Source organism: Natator depressus, chromosome 3 (genome assembly GCF_965152275.1).
Source record: "Natator depressus isolate rNatDep1 chromosome 3, rNatDep2.hap1, whole genome shotgun sequence".
In the NCBI taxonomy this organism is placed as follows: domain Eukaryota; kingdom Metazoa; phylum Chordata; order Testudines; family Cheloniidae; genus Natator; species Natator depressus.
The window spans coordinates 119,807,131-119,831,110 of NC_134236.1; the positions used below are offsets into that span (position 1 = coordinate 119,807,131).

Genomic DNA, 23,980 nt, shown 5'->3' on the forward strand with positions numbered 1-23,980 from the left:
GTGCACTTGAACCACTGTAGCCAGCATTTTGTAAAAAAAGGGGCACCTCTTCCTACTCACAATGCTGTAAATAACCTTTTGAGAAGGGTTTGAAATGATGCTTTGTTCCCCAGAAGGGGCCTAAATAACATGTTTTCGCTTTGTTCACAATGTTTCATATAGCAAGGAAAAAAGTAAGACATCTTTCTGATGGATTTCTACTGAGAACAAAAGTTAACTTGATTCAACATTCCCCCCCCCATTCCTCCACACCCCCCATTCCTTTCTTTTCTCCAGATTGTACTGAAGAAGCAAGTATGCTTTCCTTATTTAGTTTATGTGCTTGTCAGTGTTAACATTTCATTTTTCTCCTCCTTCCCCGCATTTGTCTTCCAGGGAACTGTCAACTCTTGAGCGAACCTCTTTTTTCCCCCCAATATTAAATTCTTGGTGTATGATTTTGGCTGCTTTTAAGCAAAAAGAATGATCAAAAGGATTAATTAGTGGGGGGGAGGGTTGTTTTTTGTTTTCCCCTATACGGTAGAACCTCAGAATTACGAACGCCTAGGGAATGGAGGTTGTTCGTAACTCTGAAATGTTCATAACCCTGAACGAAACATTATGGTTGTTCTTTCAGAAGTTTACAACTGAACATTGACTTAATACAGCTTTGAAACTTTACTATGCAGAAGAAAAATGCTACGTTTAACAAAGTACTGTACTGTATTAGCTTTATTTATTTATTTATTTATTTATTTATTTTGGTCTCTTCTGCTGCCTGATTGTGCACTCTGGTTCCAAATGGAGGTGTCTGTGGTTGACTGGTTAGTTCATAACTCTGAGGTTCTACTGTGTGTATATATATATATCTGTTACATGGTGTATTTAAAATTGAAATTTTACAGACCATAAAAGGAAATAGGATCTTTTTCAATTAACCTTCCCTTCCCTATTTTAAGAAAAATAGTGTTGGACCCCAATTCAGAAAAGCTTTGCTGTTTCATGACAGCAATTACAGTAGCGCTTGATTGCTGCCCTGAATAGGAATGGATTTAAGCACATGCTTACGTTCCTTCCTGAATTGAGGCCTTAATATTTAAAAATGTGAATAGCTGTGTATGGGTCCTACTATTTTTTCCAGAGAAATTTTCATCAGGATTTTCTTTTTTGGCATCCTGATTATCCTTGTCAGAATCTGCTTTTTGAAAACTGTTACGGCCCTCCCCCAAAATGGTAGTCCAGATTTAGGCCTCATCTAAGTTTGTGGCTTAAAGACAGCGGTGGGCCTGATTCTATAATGGAATCCACACAGGTGGCTCCTCATTCCTTCACAGAGTCCTACTGACTTCAACAGCACTCTACTTGGGCATAGGATTCTGCCTGTGTTTACAGGATCAGGGTTGTGATTTGTTCTAGTCTGTGTGGCAGGGACCGAAGTGGGGGTCTAATCATGTTAAAAAACCATTTTTCTTCTCCTGATCTTTGCCTGTTACAGAGCGGCAAGATGGCAGTTCTGAGACTTTATTGCAAAATTTAGAGAAAACTGCTTTTTTCAATGACCTGGCATGACTGTGAACTCCCAGTTGTCTAGGACAGTGGTTCTCAAACTGTGGTCCGCGAGCTCCATTCAGGTGGTCTGCGGATAGTTCCCTCTAAGGTGCATGCCTGGGCAGCCGCACATGAGAGAATGAAGGGCCACCCACCTAATTAGTGTAGCCGTGCAGGCGTGGCTCCACTAATTAGATGCGTGGACCCTGGAGAAGATGCAAATGTAAGATGAGGTGGTGGCCTTGGGAAGAATAAGGTGTAGGTGGGAGGGGGCAGTGGGGTGAGAAGGGGGGGGGGGGGAGTTGGGATGTGCAGGTCTGCAGCAGCCAGAGAAAGATGTGACTTTCCGCAGCGGCTGGGGAGAGACACCCCCCCTTCCCAGACTCAGCTCTGTGGCAGGTTAGAGACTCCCCTACCCTTCCTAGCCCCAGCTTGGGGGCTGCTGTGTCAGGGGAGAGAGGGCATATCCATCACATTAGAAAAGTAAGACTACTGATATTAAAATATGAGTTGTGTGCTTTTATTTATAGAACAAAAAGTTAATTATTATTATTATTTTTTTTTATGTAGCCCTTTTATCCAAAGCGCTTTACAATAGTTAGCTAATGGTACAAACAACATTTGGAAAAATCATTAAGTGGTCCCTGAGACCTTCAGCAATTTTCAAGTGGACCGTGAAAAAAAAAAGTTTGAGAACCACTGGTCTAGGAGGAGTTAACGTAGGTGCAGTAATCTAGGAGGAAGTGCCCTTTTGAATGGCATGGCATGATCTTGATCCTAATCCACTTGGACGAATACTAGCCTCCTAGGAGTAGATTACTCTGACTGTTCATATGTTCATAGATTCCAAGGCTAGAAAGCCCCTTGTGATGATCTAGTCTGACCTTCTGTATACCGCAGGCCATAAATCTTCCCCAAAATAATTCCTAGAGCAGATCTTCTAGAAAAACTTCCAATCTTGATTTAAAAACTGCTAGTGCTGGAGAAACCTCCACAACCCTTGGTCAGTTGTTCCAGTGGTTAATTTCTCTCACTATTTAAAAATTGTGCCTTATTTCCAGTCTGAATTTGTCCATCTTCAGCTTCCAGCCACTGGATTGTGATATATCTTTCTCTGAAGAGCCCATTTTCAAATATTTTTTCCCCATGTAAATACATATACATTGTAATCAAGTCACCCTTTAACTTTCCCTTTGCTAAGCTAAATAGATTGAGCTTATTTAGTCTGTCATTCTAAGGCATGCTGTCTAATCCTTTAATCATTCTTGTGGCTCTTCTTTGCACCCTCTCCAATTTATCAAAATCCTTCTTGAATTGTGGTCACCAGAACTGAACACAGTATTCCAGCACTGGGTGCACCAGTGCCAAATATGGAGGTAAAATTACCTCTCTACTCCTATTCGAGATTCTCCTGTTGATGCACCCAAGGATCACACTAGCCCTTTTTCCCAGCATTGCACCAGGAACTCATGCACAGCTGATTATCCACCACTATCCACAGAATTGTACTATATATGTGATACTGGATGTATATGATCTCCTTCTATAAGAGCTTTGTCTGTGTATGACATAATGTAGCTTTAACATTTCATTTCAAGTTATGCTGTTAACTGACTCATCCCATTTGTCAGCAGGTGACTGTTCTTAAAATCATAAATGAGTCAAGATCCGACTCCAGAATTTCTTACAGATTGTAGGCCAGATTCTGAGCTGGTGTGAGTCAGCGTAGCTCCGCCAGTGTCAATGGAGCTACACCAGTTTACACCAGCTGAGAATCGGGCCTGCTCTGTCTGACTTTATTTTCACAGATGATTCGAGGATTAGAGGTCATTGAGTCATTTGATTTTTATGACTGGCCTGCTCAGTGAGGAAAAGAAAGAGGCGAGGATGGGGTTACTTACTTCTCATGTTGCAGTCCCGTCACATTACACCGAGTAGTTCCTAGGGCAGAAACAGAAGGAGAACAGCATCAATCTTAGGTTTTTATAGAGCACCTGTCACCATGGTAACCAAGCATTGCACACAATTAAGAGCATTGATTGAAAAGCCGTTTTGAACAAGTGTGTGTTACATCATGACCTGAACTCCATCAGGCTAAGCTTGGTTCTGATACTATCTCCTTTTGTGTCCTTGATGAAGTCACTTAACCTCTCTCTCAGCAAAATGGGGATAATAATAGACACGTACCTACCTCCCAAAAGTGTTGTGAGTGTTTGTCAGTGATATATGTAAAAATAATATTTTCACCTGTACATCTCAAAGCACTTTACAAAAGAGGTAATTTTACAGATGGGAAAGCTGAGGCACAGGGCTTCAGTGATTTTCCCGTGGCCACCCAGCAGGCCAGGGGCAGAGCCAGGAATAGAACCTCATTATAGTCGTGTGGTAACTGGTTTCCCGTTGCCTAAACCTCTTTCTTATGCAGCCTCTTTCTTGGCACCTGCTGTTCATCCCATTTTGGAACTACTGCCAAGCTGCTAGCTGGTAAGCTAAATGATAGAGTGTGACCAAAAAAAAGGCACCTGGATGAGCTGACTGATACCATTCATCTGCTGGGCTTTGGAAGGCTCATTGTGATGTACAAGAAAACTGAGACTTGTATTATATGTCACAAATGCAAAAGGGCCAGGATTCCATTGCTAAGTATAGGCCAGGGCAGTGAAGTTGGCTTTACACTCTTGCTCTGTGGTAATACTATGTCTGAACATACATCCTTTTACACTAGGCTCATTGAAAATATAATACTTTTGGAGGTAGGGTTAGAGGGGAGGATGGGGTACATCCTTTGTGCTTCTAATTGTCAGCTTTGCTGCAAGATTAGTTTACTAGCATTGTTCACAGAGATAAATACAAAGGGTGGGAGAGAGTGCTGGCTGGGGAGAAAAGAGGACTGGAAAGATTTTACTATAAACATCCTAGATAAGAAATAGTGCACATAATCTTATTCCCCGCCCATCTCAAAATAGGAGCGGAAAAGCTGAAGGTTTCACACACATTTTATTGGCCACACTGACCAGACAAAATGTGTGGTCAAAGAAAATAGTTTAATAGAGCAGCAGATAAGCTCATCCCACACCTGGCATTTAACCATCACTGGTCACATGGAGTGATGACATCTCCATAGTTAAAATTCTATGAAAGAGAAAGTGGCCTGTCTCAGTCTGTCCACCAGCGTAGCTAGTTCATCTTCAGTGTGAGGGAAATCTCTGTCGTACAAGCATCTGTGCCTTAAATTCTCTTTTATTACCAGTGAGTAGCAAATTAAACCTAGTGAGTTGGCATGAAAGCAAACAAGCCATGATTTTGTTTCCATTTCTGTGAGGTCAGGAATACTGACAGAGATCGAGATAAAGATAAACTGAGATCCACCATTCGCCTTTTCTTCAGTATTTGTATCTTAACTTGTATTGTCTGATTGAGGAGTGAGAACAGTACTTTTCACTGAAGAATCTCTTCCTTTATGTTGTTGCTGCAGACAATTTATTTGGACGATGACATCTCTTCCTTTGTTCAGATCAGAGGCTCCGTCCCACTGTTTTGGGAGCAACCAGGGCTTCAGGTAAATATAATGAAAAATCAAGTGGCCTGTCACTAGTGCTACTAAAAGTTGCATAGGATTTGTTTATTAATGGTATTCATTCACTAGGAGACTTGCTCTGTGAAGTACTGAACTCTTTCAACTCTGTTTCTATTTGTGGGAAAGTTAAGCTGTTTTTAAAAGGAATAGGCAAATATCTATCCAGTGATTAGTTTTTGAAGATTAATATTTTAAGTGCTCAGATAACTCCAGAGAAGAGTTAATAATTTATTTACACAGATGTTTCTTAATAATGTTTTTTTACTTCATCCAGAATAACCTTTCCATCTGAAATGCCAGTTTGGCATGGTGTCTTAGTCCCCCATAGTATAGGTGAGGGCTCCAGTGCAGAAGCTCTATGATTTTAAAATAAATATAATTGGTATATGGGTGTATTCAATAGATTTCATAGATGCATAGGCCGGAAGGGACCATGAGCTAAGGCCGGAAGAGACCACGATGATCATCTAGTCTAGCTTCCTGCATGCTACAGGCCAGAGAATTTTACCAAGTGTTTCCTGCATCAACTCCAATAACTTACATAACAATTTGAAAGTTAAAATGTGTTTGTTTATGATTATTTGTATTATCGTAGCACCTCGGAACCCCAGTCCTGAATCAGCACCCCGCTGTGCTAGGTGCTGCACACAGAACAGAATGACAGTCCCTGCCCCAAAGAGCTTGCAGACTAAGACAAGAAATGGTTACAGAAAGACCAATGGGGGAGTGCAAGGAAACAATGAGACCATACTGATTAGCATGACAGGCAGTGGTCTCAGCAGCCCAGCAGCTTAACAGTTGTGCACAGTTAGATGCTATACACCAGGGGTGGGCAAACTATGGCCTGGGGCCGCATCCAGCCCCTCAGACATTTTAATCCGGCCCTCGAGCTCCTGCCGGGGAGCGGGGCCCAGGGCTTGCCCCACTCCACGCATGCCATGGCTCCGCACGGCTCCTGGAAGCAGCAGCATGTCCCCCCTCTGTCTCCTACGTGTAGGGACAGTAAGCGGGCTCCACACACTGCCCCTGCCCCAAGCACCGCCCCTGACGCTCCCATTGGCCAGCAACCTCGGCCAATGGGAGCTGTAGGGCCGGCAACTGCGGACGGGGCAGTGTGCAGAGCTGCCTGGCCGCGCCTCCACGTAGGAACTGGAGAGGAGACATACCGCTGCTTCTGGGAGCTGCTTGAGGTAAGCACTGCCCGGAGCCTGCACCCATGACCCCTTCCAGCACCCCAACCCCAGCCCCAGCCCTGATCACCTTCCTGCCCTCCGAACCCCTCAGTCCCACCCTCCTGCACCCCAGGTCTGCACCGCCATCTGGAGCCCTCACCCTCCCACCCGCACCCCAGCCCAGAGCCCCCTCCCGAACCCTGAACTCCTCATTTCTGGCCCCACCCCAGAGCCCGTACCCCAGCCCCCAACTTTGTGAGCATTCATGGCCTGACAAACAATTTCCATACCCAGATGTGGCCCTCGGGCCCAAAAAGTTTGCCCACCCCTGCTATACATACTTCCCCATAATTTTCAAAATCTCATTTCCAAAATTCTTTTGTTTAGAGTAGCTGTGTGATCCAGCATTGTGCGTCAATATTGTAGAAGAGATGAATGTCATCTAAATACAATGAAGAATAAAAACAAACACACAAAACACCTCCCTACAAATGATATTGACGTTTTGGGCCAGAACCTACCTGCAGTCGTCATGCCAAACGCACACCGGCCGCACTGAGCTTGACCATAGAATTTAACTCTACAAGTCCAATCCTAGAACACATTTTCCACATGGGCCGCTTCCTCAAGCAACTATTTTGTTTTTAAACCCATTTCCACCCAACCATTTATACTGGCCACACTTTCAATGAGATGTCATTGAAAAGCTCAAGCAAGAGGCAGCCTGGTATTTTCACATTGTCAGAATAGAGGAAAAAAAACAATTTAAGTATGTACATAATATGTAATAAGAATAAGTTATCTTTTTAATATTCTATAATAATGTCTGAGACTGATTTAAATGCCTCAGGTTTGCCTTGGATATGAATTATGACAGTTCTATATTGCTCTGTATATTCTAAAACCTGGAGATTATCCCTGAATTTAGTGCTTATGGCCTTTTTTAATAGTACAGAATATTTTCCCTCTCTAAGAAGGAAATGGCACACATTTGTGCTCATTCAGGGCTGGATTGTGCAACCTTTACTTGCATATGTGAGCACTTACTCATCGGAGCATTCATTCACTCCTTGTGTACGTGTGCTGGCACCAAAGTGAGGAAGGGTTGCCGTTATGTAGAAAGAAATACAGATTAAATGCTGACAAACAGTTAACCAAACAAGATTTTTGAAAATTCTGATTGGGTCTTTTAGAGGATTCAGATATTCATTGGGAAAAAATGCAATATATATATATATATTCAGCTGCACTGAATAGAAATACCAGTACTTATAAATTATTTAAACCTACTGCCATTAACGTCAGTGTTAAAACTCCCACTGACATAAGTGATACAGGATGTAGCCCATAATCCTTTATATTTAGAAAGCACCGTGCAAGTATTATCCAATTAATCTAAAAAACAAAAGATCGTACTAGTCAGTCCACAGTCTCGCCATAGAATTGGTGGATATGCAGTGCCTCCTGATTACTTACAGGGGTAAGGAAGATTTAGCACAGAGCACGCTCCTGTGGTGCAGTGAGATTTTTGCTAGAGTATTGGCCAGGCTAGAGAATTTGTTTGGCCATAAATAAGGGCGTAGGTGTTCCATTAACAAATGTTAATTATTCATTATTTTTCATTGTAATTTTAAATGTTGTTTTCTAATAAAAGCTGTAGCTAAGCTTTTTGTACTAAGTGCATTATGTGTATGGGTGTATGTAATCTGTTTGGGGTGTCTGGGTGCTAATAAACAGATGTTTTCTTTGAGGGAAATAGACATCTAGTGATTCAGGATTTCAGCAGCTTAGAGAATTACTTCATAATATTTCTTCTGTTTTTTTTTTTTTTGTTTTTTTTTAGGTTGGTTCCCATCATCTGAGACTTAACAGAGGCTTAGAAGCAAATGCTCCTGCTTTTGACAGGTAGGCTTCATTAGACTCTGTCAGTAACACATCAGCTAAGCATGTAACCACGATTCCACAGCGGTACTCCGTCCCAGCGAACCAGAGCTGTTAGAGAAGGAAAGCACTTATTAGATCATCTAGTCCATCGCCCTTGCTTTTGCACAGTTATTCCCTACGGTATGGTTTTAGTGCTTTGTCCTTTCTAGTTTTGGTGGAAATTGAATCAAAATGATCTCAGCCTATTTCTGAAGGAGTTAAGAAATTCTGAATACTGTGCAAAAAAGTGCCATGTAACCATTTGTGAGTCAAAAACGATAAATTTACATTTGGAAATAGCCTCTCCGTGCCCTTTCTTCTTCCCCTTTTGTCCCAACCAAATAGACGCTAAATGCAAACCCCTTTGCATTCTGGGTTTATTTTTCTCCCTGTTTTTCTATGACTGGAGCTTGTTGCTGCAGAGTAACAGCAGCAGCCCATTCTCCGCCCCCCTGTGAGATGCTCTCCTGGTAACATTCTTTTGCTCCGACCCAGAGGAATGGATCTAACCCCATAAGACTCTGCAACTCTGCTGGAAGCTATCCAAAATCCATACATTAATGTGGGTCTTCTGAGTGCATGATCATCAAGTGGGGAAAACCCTTTAGCCTGCAGTCCTTTGGGAGCACATTCATATTGCCTTGAGTGGGAGCTTTGTCTGAGAAAGGATTTGACCTCTGATGAATTACCACACCCTAGTCTGCCTCCGTCATGTGATTTTAAGTGACAAATCAAAATTTATATTCAAGTTACATGTCTATTTTAATAGGCCGCAGTATTTTCTTGATTTCACTTATTGCAGCTTTTAGTGGAGATGATTATTATCGATCACTTTGTAGCACCTCAGGACTCCGGTCAGGGATTAGGGTCCTATTATTCTAGACTCGCTACTAAGAAGTGATGGTGGGGTCCCTGCCCCAGGATCTTACTGTTTTCTGGTTCCTGTGGTAGTCTACTCTGGGAAGTCTCTGCCTGCCACTTTCCCTGAACTGCCTTCACGTTGGAGGGTTTCACTAAGCAGAGAGGGAACCCACATGAGGTAATGATGAGGATGCATAATCCACGAAAGGTTGAGGGGAAACTGTGCTGCAGATTATGACCCCACTGCCCCATCTAACCCCAAACCCTGTTCTCCCTACCCCAGAGCAACCACAGAGAATATGTGAACACTGCAGCATGGCGTGCGCCTCCCAACCCAGGTAGACAGACTCGTGCTAGTGGGGCTCAAGCAGTATGCTAAAAATAGCAGTGTGGCTATTGTGGCTTCAGCAGAAACTGAGGCTAACAACCCAAGGGCTTGAGAGCCTGAGCTGCCGTCTGAGCTGCACTGTCCCCACTGTGGTTTTTAGCTCACTAGCTCAAGCTGAGCTAGCGCAAGTCTGTCTGCCTGGGCTGGGAGGCTCTCTCCCGGCTACAGTGTAGACATACCCCTGAGTGGCTTCCTCATGGTAGAGTGAAGTGGGAGAATGGCTTGGATCTAGCCCCTCTCTTTCTTGTGTACATCAGAGCCCAGTTGCCAGATCAGAATTGCATGAGACAGTCCAGCCCAAACTAAATTTTTAAAGGATTGTGTTAAGAGCGTTTCTGGTAAGGGGCAATTGAACATTCATACAGAAAAATTCACTGAAGCCTGTAAAGTCACTGCAGCCTTTTCATGTGTTTTGGCATGGCCACAGTCTGTTAATTTTTCACAGCTCACACCTTGACATCTTGAAAAGACACTGGGAGCAGTGAATGCAAATGTCCTGTTTTAGCATCTGTTTCTGATAAATCCCAATGCAGGGCTCACATGAAAGAAAGGTTTTGGATTCGCCTTTTTATATGTTTGTTTTTAAAACATCCTACTTCCTTTTTTTTAAGTGGACTTGAGGGCACTTTGGTGTAACTATTAGGTTCACAGTAGGGACACTTTGATGCCCTTTATCACAAATTTGAAGGGGAAAAAATGAAAAGTCACATTCTTAGTCCATAAATAGGCTCCAATGCTTCAATTGGAGCTTTGCTGAGACCCACTGAATTCAAAGGGGCTGGCTGGCTGTGTGGAGCAAGGTTCTGCCTGCACAGATCCAAGTGCAGGATCGGGGTTGTAAGATAGCACCAGCATCTTTGGCTGTTTTTCTTTCAGGAAAGCCTGCCAATTTTTTTTGTCTTTTACAGAGCACATTATTTCTTGTTAATGGGACTCATCAATGCAGCCTATGACATGTACTTGCCAGTTAGAGAGACAGTAACCTTTTAACAACACTATCATCAGGCCACACAAGCGCTGACAGCACAAGCAAGCTTTTCATTAGTGCTGTGTTAGCGTACGTTTAATACCTGGCCTTTGCTTTAGTGCTTTAGCAGCTGTAACTGCTGCGGGATTTCTTACGTTTGGACCCTTCAAGGCTCTTGATGAGCTTGCTTAACTCCTATAATAAACACACACACACACACCCAAACAATATACACACATGTGTTGAGGGGAGAATTTATGCCCATGTATCTACCTAAAATCTGACTCTTAACCACCAACCTGCCTGCTAAAAACATACAAGTGGAATGTGAATAGTTTTACAAACCTGAATTATGTAGCAGCTCAGAAATAATTGATCGGTGTGGCTGATGACATTTATCTGGCAATGACTCATTTGCTGACCTTGGGTCTGGAACCCCAGACCATAGCTGACTCTCTAAGCGCTTGTCTACACTTACTGGGAGATCAACAAGTGGCAATCAACAGTCGATTTAGCAGGTGTAGACCCGCTAAATCAACCGCAGATCGCTCTCCCGCTGACTCTTAATCGAGCAGAGTAGCGGGAGTTGACGGGAGTGTATCTCACGTCAACATCACATAGTGTGGACCCTGCGGTAAGTAGATCTAAGTTACGTCGATTTGAGTTATGCTATTCACATAACTCAAATTGCATAGCTTAGATCGAATTTCCCCTGTAGTGTAGACAAGGCCTAAGGGTTCAGTCCTGCAAGATGCTGAGCGATTCCTGGAGGTGCTTAGTCCTCTCAACTCCCATTGGCTTTGCTCAGTCCTTGCAGTTACAGGGCCATAAAAAGGCTGCATACATAGGACTGTATGAAAACTAACAATGTTATTGATCATCTGAGCTCTGTATCCTTGTCCTACCTCTCCAGTCTTTACACTCAATAAAAGTAAAGTATCATTCCAGTTATTAATTCCACAGTTACTATGATGACAGAAAATGAGGGCCCTATAAAGCAGTTCTTTACTGTAAAAGCTGACTAAAAGGAAGCTAAGATATATTTGTGGAGCTACTGCTGTTGAAACCTTCAAGCAGCCAGCGACCTCTTCTGCAAGTGTTTTGGAAAGGGTGGCTGGTACGTGATATTTATTAAACCAGACTGTACTGCTGCTGCTACTGTTGCAGGCATATGATGCTTCTGAAAGAGCAATATGGAAAACAAGTGATTGTTAACCTGTTGGGAAGCAGAGGAGGAGAGGAGGTGCTCAACAGAGCTTTCAAGGTAAAAACAACAACTTTTGTTAAATTGCTGAACGTCAGAGTCCTGCTTCTTCAAGAGGGAAAATCACTTGAGATCAGCCTCAGGGCATCTGATCTGAAGAAGTTAGTCCAGGAAACTGAACTGCCTATATTGCATCTTTCTCTTTGTGTGTAATATTTCCTGAATGGATGATCAGGCTGTCTTTTTCCTTACTTCCTTAAATGTATTCACTTTTTCTTTACTAACCTCTCAAGAGAATTAGGGTAAATATTCAAAAACACCTAAATCCCATTTCAAAAGTGATGTAGTCACTTAGGGTCTGATTTTTAACGGTAGTTAGGTACTTAAAATTGCAGTAAGGCAACTAGTAGGGTTTTCAGAAGTACTTAGCCACCTAAGTCCCAGAGTTAGCTCATATGTGCTCTCAGTTTCCCTATCTGTAAATTGGAAGTAATGATTATTTACTCCCCTTTATAAAGTACTTTGAGATCTATAATTAAGAGCTGAATATAGCTACTCTAAAATTACAGTCTTCTCACAAATGTCAAGATAGAACTACAGGAATCTAAAACTGACATCCCTGGTGAATTCTTACTTTGATTATTTTAGGTAGTGCATATGCAGTATCCACATTCTTGAAGATATTATCCTCACCATTTATAGAATCCTAGAACTGGAAGGGACCTCGAGAGGTCATCTAGTCCAGTCCCCTGCACTCATGGCAGGACTAAGTATTATCTTATTAACAGTTTATGGGTGCAAAAATAACGTCTTCCATATTTTATATGAGATCCATCTTTCTCTAGACAAGTTCTTTACAATTATCTACATTGTTTGTTATGATCATAGAACAGGAAATTGGTTACTAAATCAGAATTTAGGGCATCTGTCGTATAAAGATTGTATGCATTTGTTCATTTGTTTTAAATAAAAGGGTGGGTTGATTTCCATTTTTTTTTAAACTGTATGCCAGACTAACAGAATTGTAAGTGAATTATTGTGAAGGTGAAAGGATCTGCATTGACAGCACTGGATACTGAAATTCTGTATTTATCCAAAACAGAGATCCCTTGGGCATTTTCATTATATTTGTTTCTTCATAAATAAATGGTTAGGAGGGATGTGCTATCAGTGTTTAACTTGGTGCATTTCAAAATACTCAAATTAAAAATTACAGGCAGTATAAGTAATGGGACCCTCATTTCCTTTTCGTCATAAGCTTATCTCCTTGCTTCTCTATCTTCTCCTATCCACTTTAATTTCCCATCTTCCTTCCTTCCCTTCCCTTCCCTTCCCTTCCCTCAGTCTTAAAGTTTTATTTAAATCACTTTAAAATATGTTCATTGCAGTTGCTGCTAGTTTCCTTTGATCTGAGTAGGATGGTCTCCAATATCATTAGTATATGCAGAAAAATCTTTTTTTTCGTTTCTGTTTGTTTTTTAATTCAGTACCGTGCCTCTGAATTTCCACCATTACTTGGTAGCGGAAGATGAAATTCAGTATTGTTCCCAGTGATTTTGCAAGCATTTCTTAACCACTGTAACAGACTGCAATTATGTTTGTACTAAAAACAAAGCCAGAGTGTATGGGGTGCAATACTTTTGACAATGATTTGCACTGAGGTAGTAGTGAGATATCACTCCCAAGAATACTACCAGTGCAGTCAAATGTAAATGTATAAACTGAAATGTGGACAGTTACCAGAGAAACAGATGTGTGTTTGAGTAGCAGCCTTGTTAGTCTGTATCCGTAAAAAGAAAAGGAGTACTTGTGGCACCTTAGAGACTAACAAATTTATTAGTGTGTTTGACTCTGATAACAATACAATGAAATACACCTCTTGACTAAACTACATACAATACCTTTGTCTTTGTCTATGCAGGGAAGTTTTACTGGTTATACTGATATAGTTATAGCCCTGTGGAGACATTGTTAGTTTGGTATCAGAGCGTTTTTTTGTTTTGTTTGTTTGTTTTTCAGTTTAGTTTAAATCCCTTCTCAAGCAACATAAGCAACATGGAAAAAAGGCACTCGTAAACTGGAATAAGAGTGTCCATGCTGGGGAAAAGGCCATAAATATTCAGAGTTAAAGCTATTCTCACTACTTAATGGGTTTGCGATAGAATTCTGAAAAGTGCATGATGTATGTTAATAAAATATAAGATGATCGTACATACATCATGTGCAGCCATATGAGGAATGAGGAAAGTATCATGCTTTATCTTCATCACTAACATTATTTCATTGTATGCTTTTGGTTTGTAACGTCTTAAATTTTTTTTGCTCTAAAAGCTAGATTGTTGAGGCCATATAGGTACTTATGTGCACAGTTGCTTGTGTTACACACTCATAACCAGCTTACACTTATATTTTACAGCTACAACTTAGGTTCCCACATAGGAAAATTTGGCCCTAACAGTCCAATTTACTCTTGGAAAGTAAAAAACAAGGAACTTGCATTAGAAAAGCATACAACAAAATAATGTACTTCCCTCTAGACTTCTCTACATTAAAGCCATGATTAAAGTTTATCAACAGTATAAGGCATGCAGGTATTGATATCTGGGCTGTAGAAGTAAGTAGAATTTGCTTTCCTTCTTCCCTTTTCAAACAGAAATTGCTGTGGGCCTCTTCCCATGCTGCAGACACACCCATGATTAATTTTGACTACCATCAGCTTGCAAAAGGTGGGAAAATAGAGAAGCTGGAGAATTTGTTGAGGCCTCAGCTAAAGTTGCACTGGGATGAATTTGGCATCTTCACAAAGGGCAAGAATGTACCTGCCCGGTGAGTGTCCCTGCCCCTTTATCACTTTCCATACACAAATCATGCCATCTACTGAACCAAGTTCATCACTTTGTTTGGAGACTGCTGTAGCTTTCTGTGCTATTTATGTTTTAAAAACATGTTGGTTCAAAGTTTCAAGTAGCCTCCATTTGTACACATGGGCTTGTGCAAATATTTTTCTGTGTCCAGAAAACAGAGGCCATTTGAAAATTTAGACCCCGTCCATTTTATTTTACTACTTGTAGTTCTGATTCACAAATTCAGTTAACTTTGTGAGGCTCTCTCTCTCGGAATCATTTTAATTAGGTGACACAATACCAGATCCATCTCAGGTTTGTTTTTCCTCATAGAGTATAAATGTCCTGTTCACAGACTTAGTTTAGCTTTTATAAAACTTGTTGAGCTACTGTGGTAGAAAGGGTCCATCTTTCTACTATAGGTCCAACTATAAGTATTTGTAGCAAGTGATGCTGAAAATATTGATTTGTTGGCTGTGCTGATAGAGTTTGTTAATGGAAGTGCCTGTTGTGTACAAGAGGATCTGGGAGTGAGCTGATAAATAACCTTTAGCCTTCCTGTAAATAACCACTATAATTTTAGGAGGAAGGAGAAAGAAACTATTTTGATAGTACATTGAAAAGAGCAGATATTTCATTGCTTGTTTAGCTTCTGTATTGGGACGCTTTTTCATGACCACTAACAACATTTATAGTTATGCAAGATAACAAGTATAATCAAATGTCATGCTTCAGGGTGGAAGCTGATTTACTGGGTTCAGGAAGGAATCTTCCCTCCCTCCCGCAGTTACAGCACTGTACCTGTCTCTGGGTGGTGTATAGTTTTGTTTGTTTTGTTTTGTTTTGTTTTTTACATTCCTTTCAAGCATCAGATACTGGACACTGGTGTACGATAATGGACTACATGGACCGATGAGTCCATCATATAGAATCATAGAAACCCCAACGGCTGGGGCAGGACCAAGTAAACCTCATAGACTTTAAGGTCAGAAGGGACCATTATGATCATCTAGTCTGACTTCCTGCACAACGCAGGCCACAGAATCTCACCCACCCACTCCTGTAACAAACCCCTGACCTATGTCTGAGCTATTGAAGTCCTCAACTCGTGTTTTAAAGACTTCAAGGTGCAGAGAATCCTCCAACAAGTGACCCGTGAACCCACGCTGCAGAGGAAGGCGGAAAACCCCCAGGGCCTCTACCAATCTGCCCTGGAGGAAAATTCCTTCCCGACCCCAAATATGGCAATCGGCTAAACCCTGAGCATGTGGGCAAGACTCACCAGCCAGACACCCAGGAAAGAATTCTCTGTAGTACCTCAGATCCCACCCTATCTAGTGTCCCATCACAGACCATTGGGCATATTTACCGCTAATAGTCAAAGATCAATTAATTGCCAAAATTAGGCTATCCCATCATACCATCCCCTCCATAAACTTATCAAGCTTAGTCTTGAAGCCTGATATGTCTCTTGCCTCCACTGCTCCCCTTGGAAGGCTGTTCCAGAACTTCACTCCTCTGATGGTTAGAAATCTTCATGATTTAGTAGGGGATTGGTCCTGCTTTGAGCAAGGGGTTGGACTAGATGACCTCCTGAGGTCCCTTCCAACCCTGATATTCTATGATTCTATGATCTAATTTCAAGACTAAACCTAGACCATCCCAAACAGGTGTTTGTCCAACCTGTTCTTAAAAACCTCCAGAGGTGGGGATACCAAAACCTCCCTTAGAGGCCTTTTGCAGAGCTTAACAATCCTTATAGTTAGAAAGTTTTCCTAATACCTAACCTAAATCTCCCTTGCTGCAGATTTAGCCCATTACTTCTTGTCCTACATTCAGTGGACATGGAGAACAATCGATCAGTGGCCTCTTTATAACAGCCCTTAACATATTTGATGACTATTATCAGGTCCCCTCTGTCTTCTTTGCTCAAAACTAAACATGCCCATTTTTTTTTTTACTTTTTTCCTCGTAGGTCAGGTTTCCAAACATTTTATCATTTTTGTTGCTCTTCTCTGGACTCTCTCCAGTTTGTGCACATCTTTCCTAAAATAGAACTGGACACAATACTCCAGCTGAGCCCTCACCAGTGCTGAGTAGAGCGAGACAGTTTCCTCCCTACAACACTCCTGTTTATACACCCCAGAATGACATTTGCCTTTTTCACAACTGCATCACATTGGTGACTCTCATTCAATTTGTGATCCCCTATAACCCCCAGATCCTTTTCAGTAGTATTGCCATGTAGCTAGTTATTCCCCATTTTGTAAGTTGTGTATTTGATTTTTTCCTTCCTAAGTGAACTACTTTGAATTTGTCTTTATTGAATTTAATCTTGCTGAATTCAGACCAGTTCTCTAATTTGTCCAGGTCTTTTTGAATTCCAGTCCTGCCCTCCAGAGTGCCTGCAACCCCACCCAGCTTGATGTGATAAACAAGCATCCTCAGATTTTATAAGCATACACTCTCGGTCCATTATTCAAGTCATTTTGAAAACATTGACTAGTACCAGACCCAAGACTGACCCCCCCGGCGGGACCTGACTAGATATGCCCTCTCAGTTTTACAGAGAACCATTGACAACTGTTCTTTGAGTATGGTCTTTCAACCAATTGTGCACCCACCTTATGGTAATTTCAGCTAGACTGTGTTTCCCTAGTTTACTTATGAGAATGTTGTGTGGGACTGAGTCAAAAGCCTTACTAAAATCAACATATATCACATCTACTGCTTCCTCCCTAACCATTAAGCCTGTAACCCTGGCAAAGAAGGAAATTAGCTTGGTCTGGCATGATTTGTTCTTGACAAATCCATGATTGCTATTCCTTATAACCTTGTTATCCTCCAGGTGCTTACAAATTGAGTGTTTAATAATTTATTCCAATATCTTTCCAGGAATCAAAGTTAGGCTGACTGGTCTATAATTCCCGGGTCCTCTTTGTTCCCTTTTTTAAAAATAGGTACTATGTTTGCCCTTCTTCCAGTCCTCTGGGACCTCATCCCTCCTCCAGGAGTTTCAAAGATAATTGCTAACAGTTCTGAGATGGCTTTCCCCTGCCAAATTTACCACCAGGCCTTAACTAGTTCTCCAGTTTCTTGACCCTGGAAAATTACTTGTGCATGTTGTCAAGCTGTCTAGAGTAGCTCACAAACATGAATACCAACCTCAGGGCAGACTGTTACAAACCAGGGCACAAACCCCAAACTGGTTGTGTGTTCTATAATTAGATTTCACCAACCAAGTATCAAGTGAGAACTCCTCAAGCACTATAACGGCTTTAACATGGAGTCACAGACAGTCCCCTTGGGTGTTTCAGTTGAGCTTGACACATAGGCAAGCTTGTCTTTGTGACAGATAGTCCCTTACACCAAAAAACACAATAACATTCAGTTTACTCCCAGTCCCAAAGGACCAGTCACTTACCCCAGGTCAATTTCACTTCGGATCTCTCAGGAAAGACAGCACTTGTAGCTAATCCTATAATAAATTAAAGAATTATTAACCAGGAAAAAGAAATGAGAGTGTCATTTACAAGGTTAAAGCAGGTAAACACACACACAAATGAGTTAAAGTCTTAGGTTCCAAAGATAATAGAAGCTTCTATAATAAGCAAGCTCTATATGTCCTTTAGGGCTAATCCAAGCTAAACAGCCAGTGATCCCTTTCTTATGCTTAGAAGTCTTGCCCTCTCCCTGATGTCCAAGCAGCATAAGATAAGAATTTCTTCTTGACAGGGATTTTTATTCCCTTCCGCCAGAGCTCAAGCTGATGGGATAAATTAGTGCACATCTCCTCTTCATGGGTGTAGGAGGAGCAATCAACAAAGTCTTTTGTCCCCTGATGTTCGACAATGGCTTCTCTGGAGAGGAGATGACACCTCTTTGTGATAAACAAGCATTTCACACTTAGTAGTTCTTCACTCCTGACTGTGGGGGTTTAAGGTTTTAAAGCAAATACTCTTAAAGTTACAGACCAAACACTTAAATATTACCGTGTAACATGGGATACAGATGTCTTAAGTGAGATTAAAGTCTGAACACATTTTTATAAATCTAATACCTTTTTTAGCAATATTAACACACAGGTCAGCCAGACTAGTTTTCAGTGAGGCCTAGGGCCTTGGAATGAGCTAGCACCTGGTCTGCAAGCATCACACATATAATTGCTGGTGTGGTTTTGCGGGCACAGTTGGGTACTTGAAATAAATTGAGCAGGCAAGTGTTTTGCACCTACAAAATGTGGGTGGAAAAATCCAGGCTGAGTGTTTGAAAATCTGGTCTTATCTACCTGTGGATCAAATGCCATTTTTATTGACTTTCTAACTTAAATGTTTCTGATGATAAAAGAAAACAATAGTTTATCAGTAACAACTGGGTGTGGAGGCTCCTAATAACCTGCTGTGTATCTCTCTATTTTTTTTTTGGTTTTTGAAGTCTGCAGACAGGTACCTTGCGAATGAATTGCCTGGACTGTCTTGATCGTACAAATAGCGTACAGTCCTTCATTGCACTTGAGGTGAGTTCATTAATGGTCTTTCATACACATACACACACACTCTGCTTGTATTTTGTGCTTTACCAGAAAGGGCACGGGAGAGGTCTCCTAGCTCTGTCTTTCCATCATTAAGATACTTGCATTAGTTTAACTACAGAATGATGACTGGGTGAAATTTCCTACAAGAGGTGCCGGGGGGGGAAATGAAATATGAAAAGTCGCTTTTCCTCACCTCTTTTTCTGTCTTCACTCCAGGTTCTGCACACTCAGTTAGAAAGCCTAGGGTTGAACTCAAAGTCTACAGTTGACCGCTTTGTGGAGTCCTACAAGTCAATGTGGACTCTCAATGGTCACAATCTAAGTAGAGTGTTTACAGGCAGTCGTGCCCTGGAGGGGAAAGCCAAGGTAAAGGAAAATATCAGAGCTGCTTATTCATGAGTGACTTTAAAGGAAGTCTACACTATCACTGCAAAGGTCACCTGTGTTGAACATTTTTGCCTAATGCAGGTAGGGAAGCTCAAGGATGGAGCCCGCGCTGTGTCACGCACCATTCAGTCAAATTTCTTTGACAGTGTGAAGCAGGAAGCCATCAAGTTGCTACTCATGGGTGATTTCTTCAGCGAGGAACATGCAGACAAAGGAAGGATGCTTATGGACAACACTGCTCTGCTGGGTAAGTCAGATGTAAATCTATCTTCTTTGTCTTGTGTTCGCTTCCAGATGTTCTAGATGACCAGTTGCATTCTTTTGAAGAGTCTAGAAATAAACAGCAGTTGCACAAAGGCATTGATGTATAGAGGCAATGCTTTCAAGTCACCACAGCATGTGCTTGAATTCCACTATTTTTATTTCCCAAAATATTCAATTAGACTTCTGCATAGGTTGACTCATTCACTGATGATAATCTGTGCTGATGGAAGTTGTTGTCTACTGTTTAGAAGAGTGGATTAGGAGTCAGAATTTCTGCGGGTCCCTGACTCACTCTTTGACCATGGGCAATTGTCTTGGGACCAGATTTTTTTTACAAACTGGCCCCTCTTTTTGTGCCTGCAATCTGTGGATTCTTTAGGCCATTTAGGTGTCTAAGTATCTGACTGCACGTGCAAATCAGTTACTTAAACACTGAAATGACCTAAATTGCTTCTGCAAATAATGGTGGTCAAAAAATTACACTCTTAATTATTTGCACCCACCAAAAAAAAAAAAAAGAAAGAGGAAGTCTGATTAAAGCAAGGCTAAAATGGGGACCAATCAGGAATAATCAAGATGGTGGGGTCTTATGTGGAGTCCTGGCCATATCAGAATACAGATCCAAATTCATGATGGTTTTTCAGAATTAGTGTATAACAGCATGCACCAAAAAAATCTAATGGGTCTTGGATTTGGGTCTTAAATTGTGACACAACCATCATTTTGTGGGCCAAGCTGAAAATCTCAAGAAAGACCAATCTCAAACCGTATTATTCAGTCATTATTAGGGAAAGGATTAGAAAATTCTAGTAACATATTTTGAATATATTTTCTTCAAGTTTGTCACTGTGAAAGTCCTGTTTTCCCTTCCCCTCCACTAGTACAACTCATTTCAGTGACTGCACCCAGTTACCAGGAAAGAAATTGGTGGCATCATTTTCACTTACGCAGTTATTGTTATTTCCACTGGAATTACTTTTTTTAGTTATTGCACTGATGCCAGTAAGGTAACTATCATTATTTCACAGTAAGTCTACATGTCACTGACATAGTACCACTTATTCCACTGCAGCAAATTGTTTTTACTTCCTCTCTCCATCAGTGACTCCCAGTATTTTGAAGGCTATGTCAGAGCGTCAGTTTGAATTCACGTGCTTCAAGCGGATTCGTGTTGCCATGGGGACCTGGAATGTAAATGGAGGCAAACAATTTAGAAGTAACATCCTTGGTACCAGTGAGTTAACAGACTGGCTGCTGGATTCTCCCAAGCTCTCTGGGGTTTCTGAATTTCAGGGTAAGACTTTGAGTGGTAGTGTATCTGTTTTAAAATAAACATCTCAGAGAGGTGATTAAGAAAAAGCAGAAAGCATACAGGGAGTGGAAGATGGGAGGGATCAGCCAGGAAAGCTACCTTATTGAAGTCAGAACATGTAGGGATAAAGTGAGACAGGCTAAAAGTCAAGTAGAGTTGGACCTTGCAAAGGGAATTAAAACCAATAGTAAAAGGTTCTATAGCCATATAAATAAGAAGAAAACAAAGAAAGAAGAAGTGGGACCGCTAAACATTGAGGATGGAGTGGAGGTCGAGGATAATCTAGGCATGGCCCAATATCTAAACAAATACTTTGCCTTAATAAGGCTAAAGAGGATCTTAGGGATAATGGTAGCATGACAAATGGGAATGAGGATATGGAGGTAGATATTACCATATCTGAGGTAGAAGCGAAACTCAAACAGCGTAATGGGACTAAATCGCGGGGCCCAGATAATCTTCATCCAAGAATGTTAAAGGAATTGGCACCCGAAATTGCAAGCCCATTAGCAAGAATTTTTAATGAATCTGTAAACTCAGGGGTTGTACCGTATGATTGGAGAATTGCTAACATAGTTCCTATTTTTAAGAAAGGGAAAAAAAGTGATCCGGGTAACTACAGGCCTGTTAGTTTGACATCTGTAGTATGCAAGGTCTTGGAAAAAATTTTGAAGGAGAAAGTAGTTAAGGACATTGAAGTAAATGGGACAAAATACAACATGGTTTTACAAAAGGTAGATTGTGCCAAACCAACCTGATCTCCTTCTTTGAGAAAGTAACAGATTTTTTAGACAAAGGAAACTCAGTGGATCTAATTTACCTAGATTTCAGTAAGGCGTTTGATACCGTGCCACATGGGGAATTATTAGTTAAATTGGAAAAGATGGGGATCAATATGAAAATTGAAAGGTGGATAAGGAATTGGTTAAAGGGGAGACTACAACGGGTCCTACTGAAAGGTGAACTGTCCTGCTGGAGGGAGGTTACCAGTGGAGTTCCTCAAGGATCAGTTTTGGGACCAATCTTATTTAATCTTTTTATTACTGACCTCGGCACAAAAAGTGGGAGTGTGCTAATAAAGTTTGCGGATGATACAAAGCTGGGAGGTATTGCCAATTTAGAGAAGGACCGGGATATCATACAGGAGGATCTGGATGACCTTGTAAACTGGAGTAATAGTAATAGGATGAAATTTAATAGTAAGAAGTGTAAGGTTATGCATTTAGGGATTAATAACAAGAATTTTAGTTATAAGATGGGGACGCATCAATTAGAAGTAACGGAGAAGGACCTTGGAGTATTGGTTGATCATAGGATGACTATGAGCTGCCAATGTGATGTGGCCGTGAAAAAAGCTAATGTGGTCTTGGGATGCATCAGGAGAGGTATTTCCAGTAGAGATAAGGAGGTTTTAGTACCGTTATACAAGGCACTGGTGAGACCTCACCTGGAATAGTGTGTGCAGTTCTGGTCTCCCATGTTTAAGAAGGATGAATTCAAACTGGAACAGGTACAGAGAAGGGCTACTAGGATGATCCGAGGATTGGAAAACTTGTCTTATGAAAGGAGACTCAAGGAGCTTGGCTTGTTTAGCCTAACTAAAAGAAGGTTGAGGGGAGATATGATTGCTCTCTATAAATATATCAGAGGGATAAATACCGGAGAGGGAGAGGAATTATTTAAGCTCAGTACCAATGTGGACACAAGAACAAATGGATATAAACTGGTCATTGGGAAGTTTAGACTAGAAATTAGACGAAGGTTTTTAACCATCAGAGGAGTGAAGTTTTGGAATAGCCTTCCAAGGGAAGCAGTGGGGGCAAAAGATCTATCTGGCTTTAAGATTAAACTTGATAAGTTTATGGAGGAGATGGTATGATGGGATAACATGATTTTGGTAATTAATTGATCTTTAAATATTCATGGTAAATAGGCCTAATGGCCTGTGATGGGATGTTAGATGGGGTGGGATCTGAGTTACCCAGGAAAGAATTTTCTGTAGTATCTGGCAGATGAATCTTGCCCGTATGCTCAGGGTTTAGCTGATCGCCATATTTGGGGTCGGGAAGGAAGTTTCCTCCGGGGCAGATTGGTAGAGGCCCTGGAGGTTTTTCGCCTTCCTCTGTAGCATGGGGCACAGGTCACTTGCTGGAGGATTCTCTGCTCCTTGAAGTCTTTAAACCACGATTTGAGGACTTCAGTAGCTCAGACATAGGTGAGAGGTTTTTCGCAGGAGTGGGTGGGTGAGATTCTGTGGCCTGCGTTGTGCAGGAGGTCAGACTAGATGATCATAATGGTCCCTTCTGACCTTAGTATCTATGAAACTATGAATCTATTATTTGTTAATGTTGAATGGAGCTGCCAAGTAGTTTAGGTCCCATATTTGGCCATTCATACATCATCTGGTAGGGAATTCTAAGTGGCTGATTCTGCTCCCACTTGGCCTTATACTGCACCCCTTCACAAGCCTTGGTGTAGCAGTCCATAGGTGGGGCTGGGAAGGCTGCTATAAGTTAGAGAAACCCTCAGGGCTGCACTAACTGATGGTGACGAGTGTTTTGGCCCTTACAGCATCCCAGAATCCAGAGTGTGTGAAGGTGGCATAAAATCACCTCACCCTGAGGTGGCCTTCTGCACTGAATCTCTCACCAGACAGCACAAAATCTGTCCCTAAATATCAGTTTTTATTCATGTTCCTCCATTCCTCCCTTTGTGTTTCAATCTCATTGGGAGTTAGGTGCCTAGGTGCCTTTAGAAATTCCACTAGGCATCTATCTGCATCTTTTGACACCTAAATATCTTAAAAGTCTGGCCTTTAGGCACCTCTGAAAATGTTACACTTAATCCTTTAGTGTTTATAAAGCACTCCGAGACCCTCAGACAAAAGGAATTGTATACAGTAAGGGTAACGTTTTATTACATTACATTATTACAAAGCAGGGTCATTTTTCTTAGTAGTGTGTCAAACTGTTGTGTTTGTGGCTTGTTTGAACTGGCTGCTGACTTTCCAGTTTACAAAAC

General features: G+C 41.4%; 1 protein-coding gene across 1 annotated transcript in view; it reads left to right on the forward strand.

The window, feature by feature from the left end:
• SYNJ2 (synaptojanin 2) overlaps window positions 1–23,980 on the forward strand; it is a 103,914-nt gene that overhangs the window by 49,788 nt on the left and 30,146 nt on the right. The window contains exons 5-12 of the mRNA XM_074948687.1: window positions 5,003–5,086; window positions 8,120–8,181; window positions 11,583–11,679; window positions 14,273–14,445; window positions 18,897–18,978; window positions 19,213–19,362; window positions 19,465–19,630; window positions 20,750–20,941. Coding sequence (XP_074804788.1) covers window positions 5,003–5,086; window positions 8,120–8,181; window positions 11,583–11,679; window positions 14,273–14,445; window positions 18,897–18,978; window positions 19,213–19,362; window positions 19,465–19,630; window positions 20,750–20,941 — 1,006 coding nt within the window. The remainder of the gene's footprint in view (window positions 1–5,002; window positions 5,087–8,119; window positions 8,182–11,582; window positions 11,680–14,272; window positions 14,446–18,896; window positions 18,979–19,212; window positions 19,363–19,464; window positions 19,631–20,749; window positions 20,942–23,980) is intronic.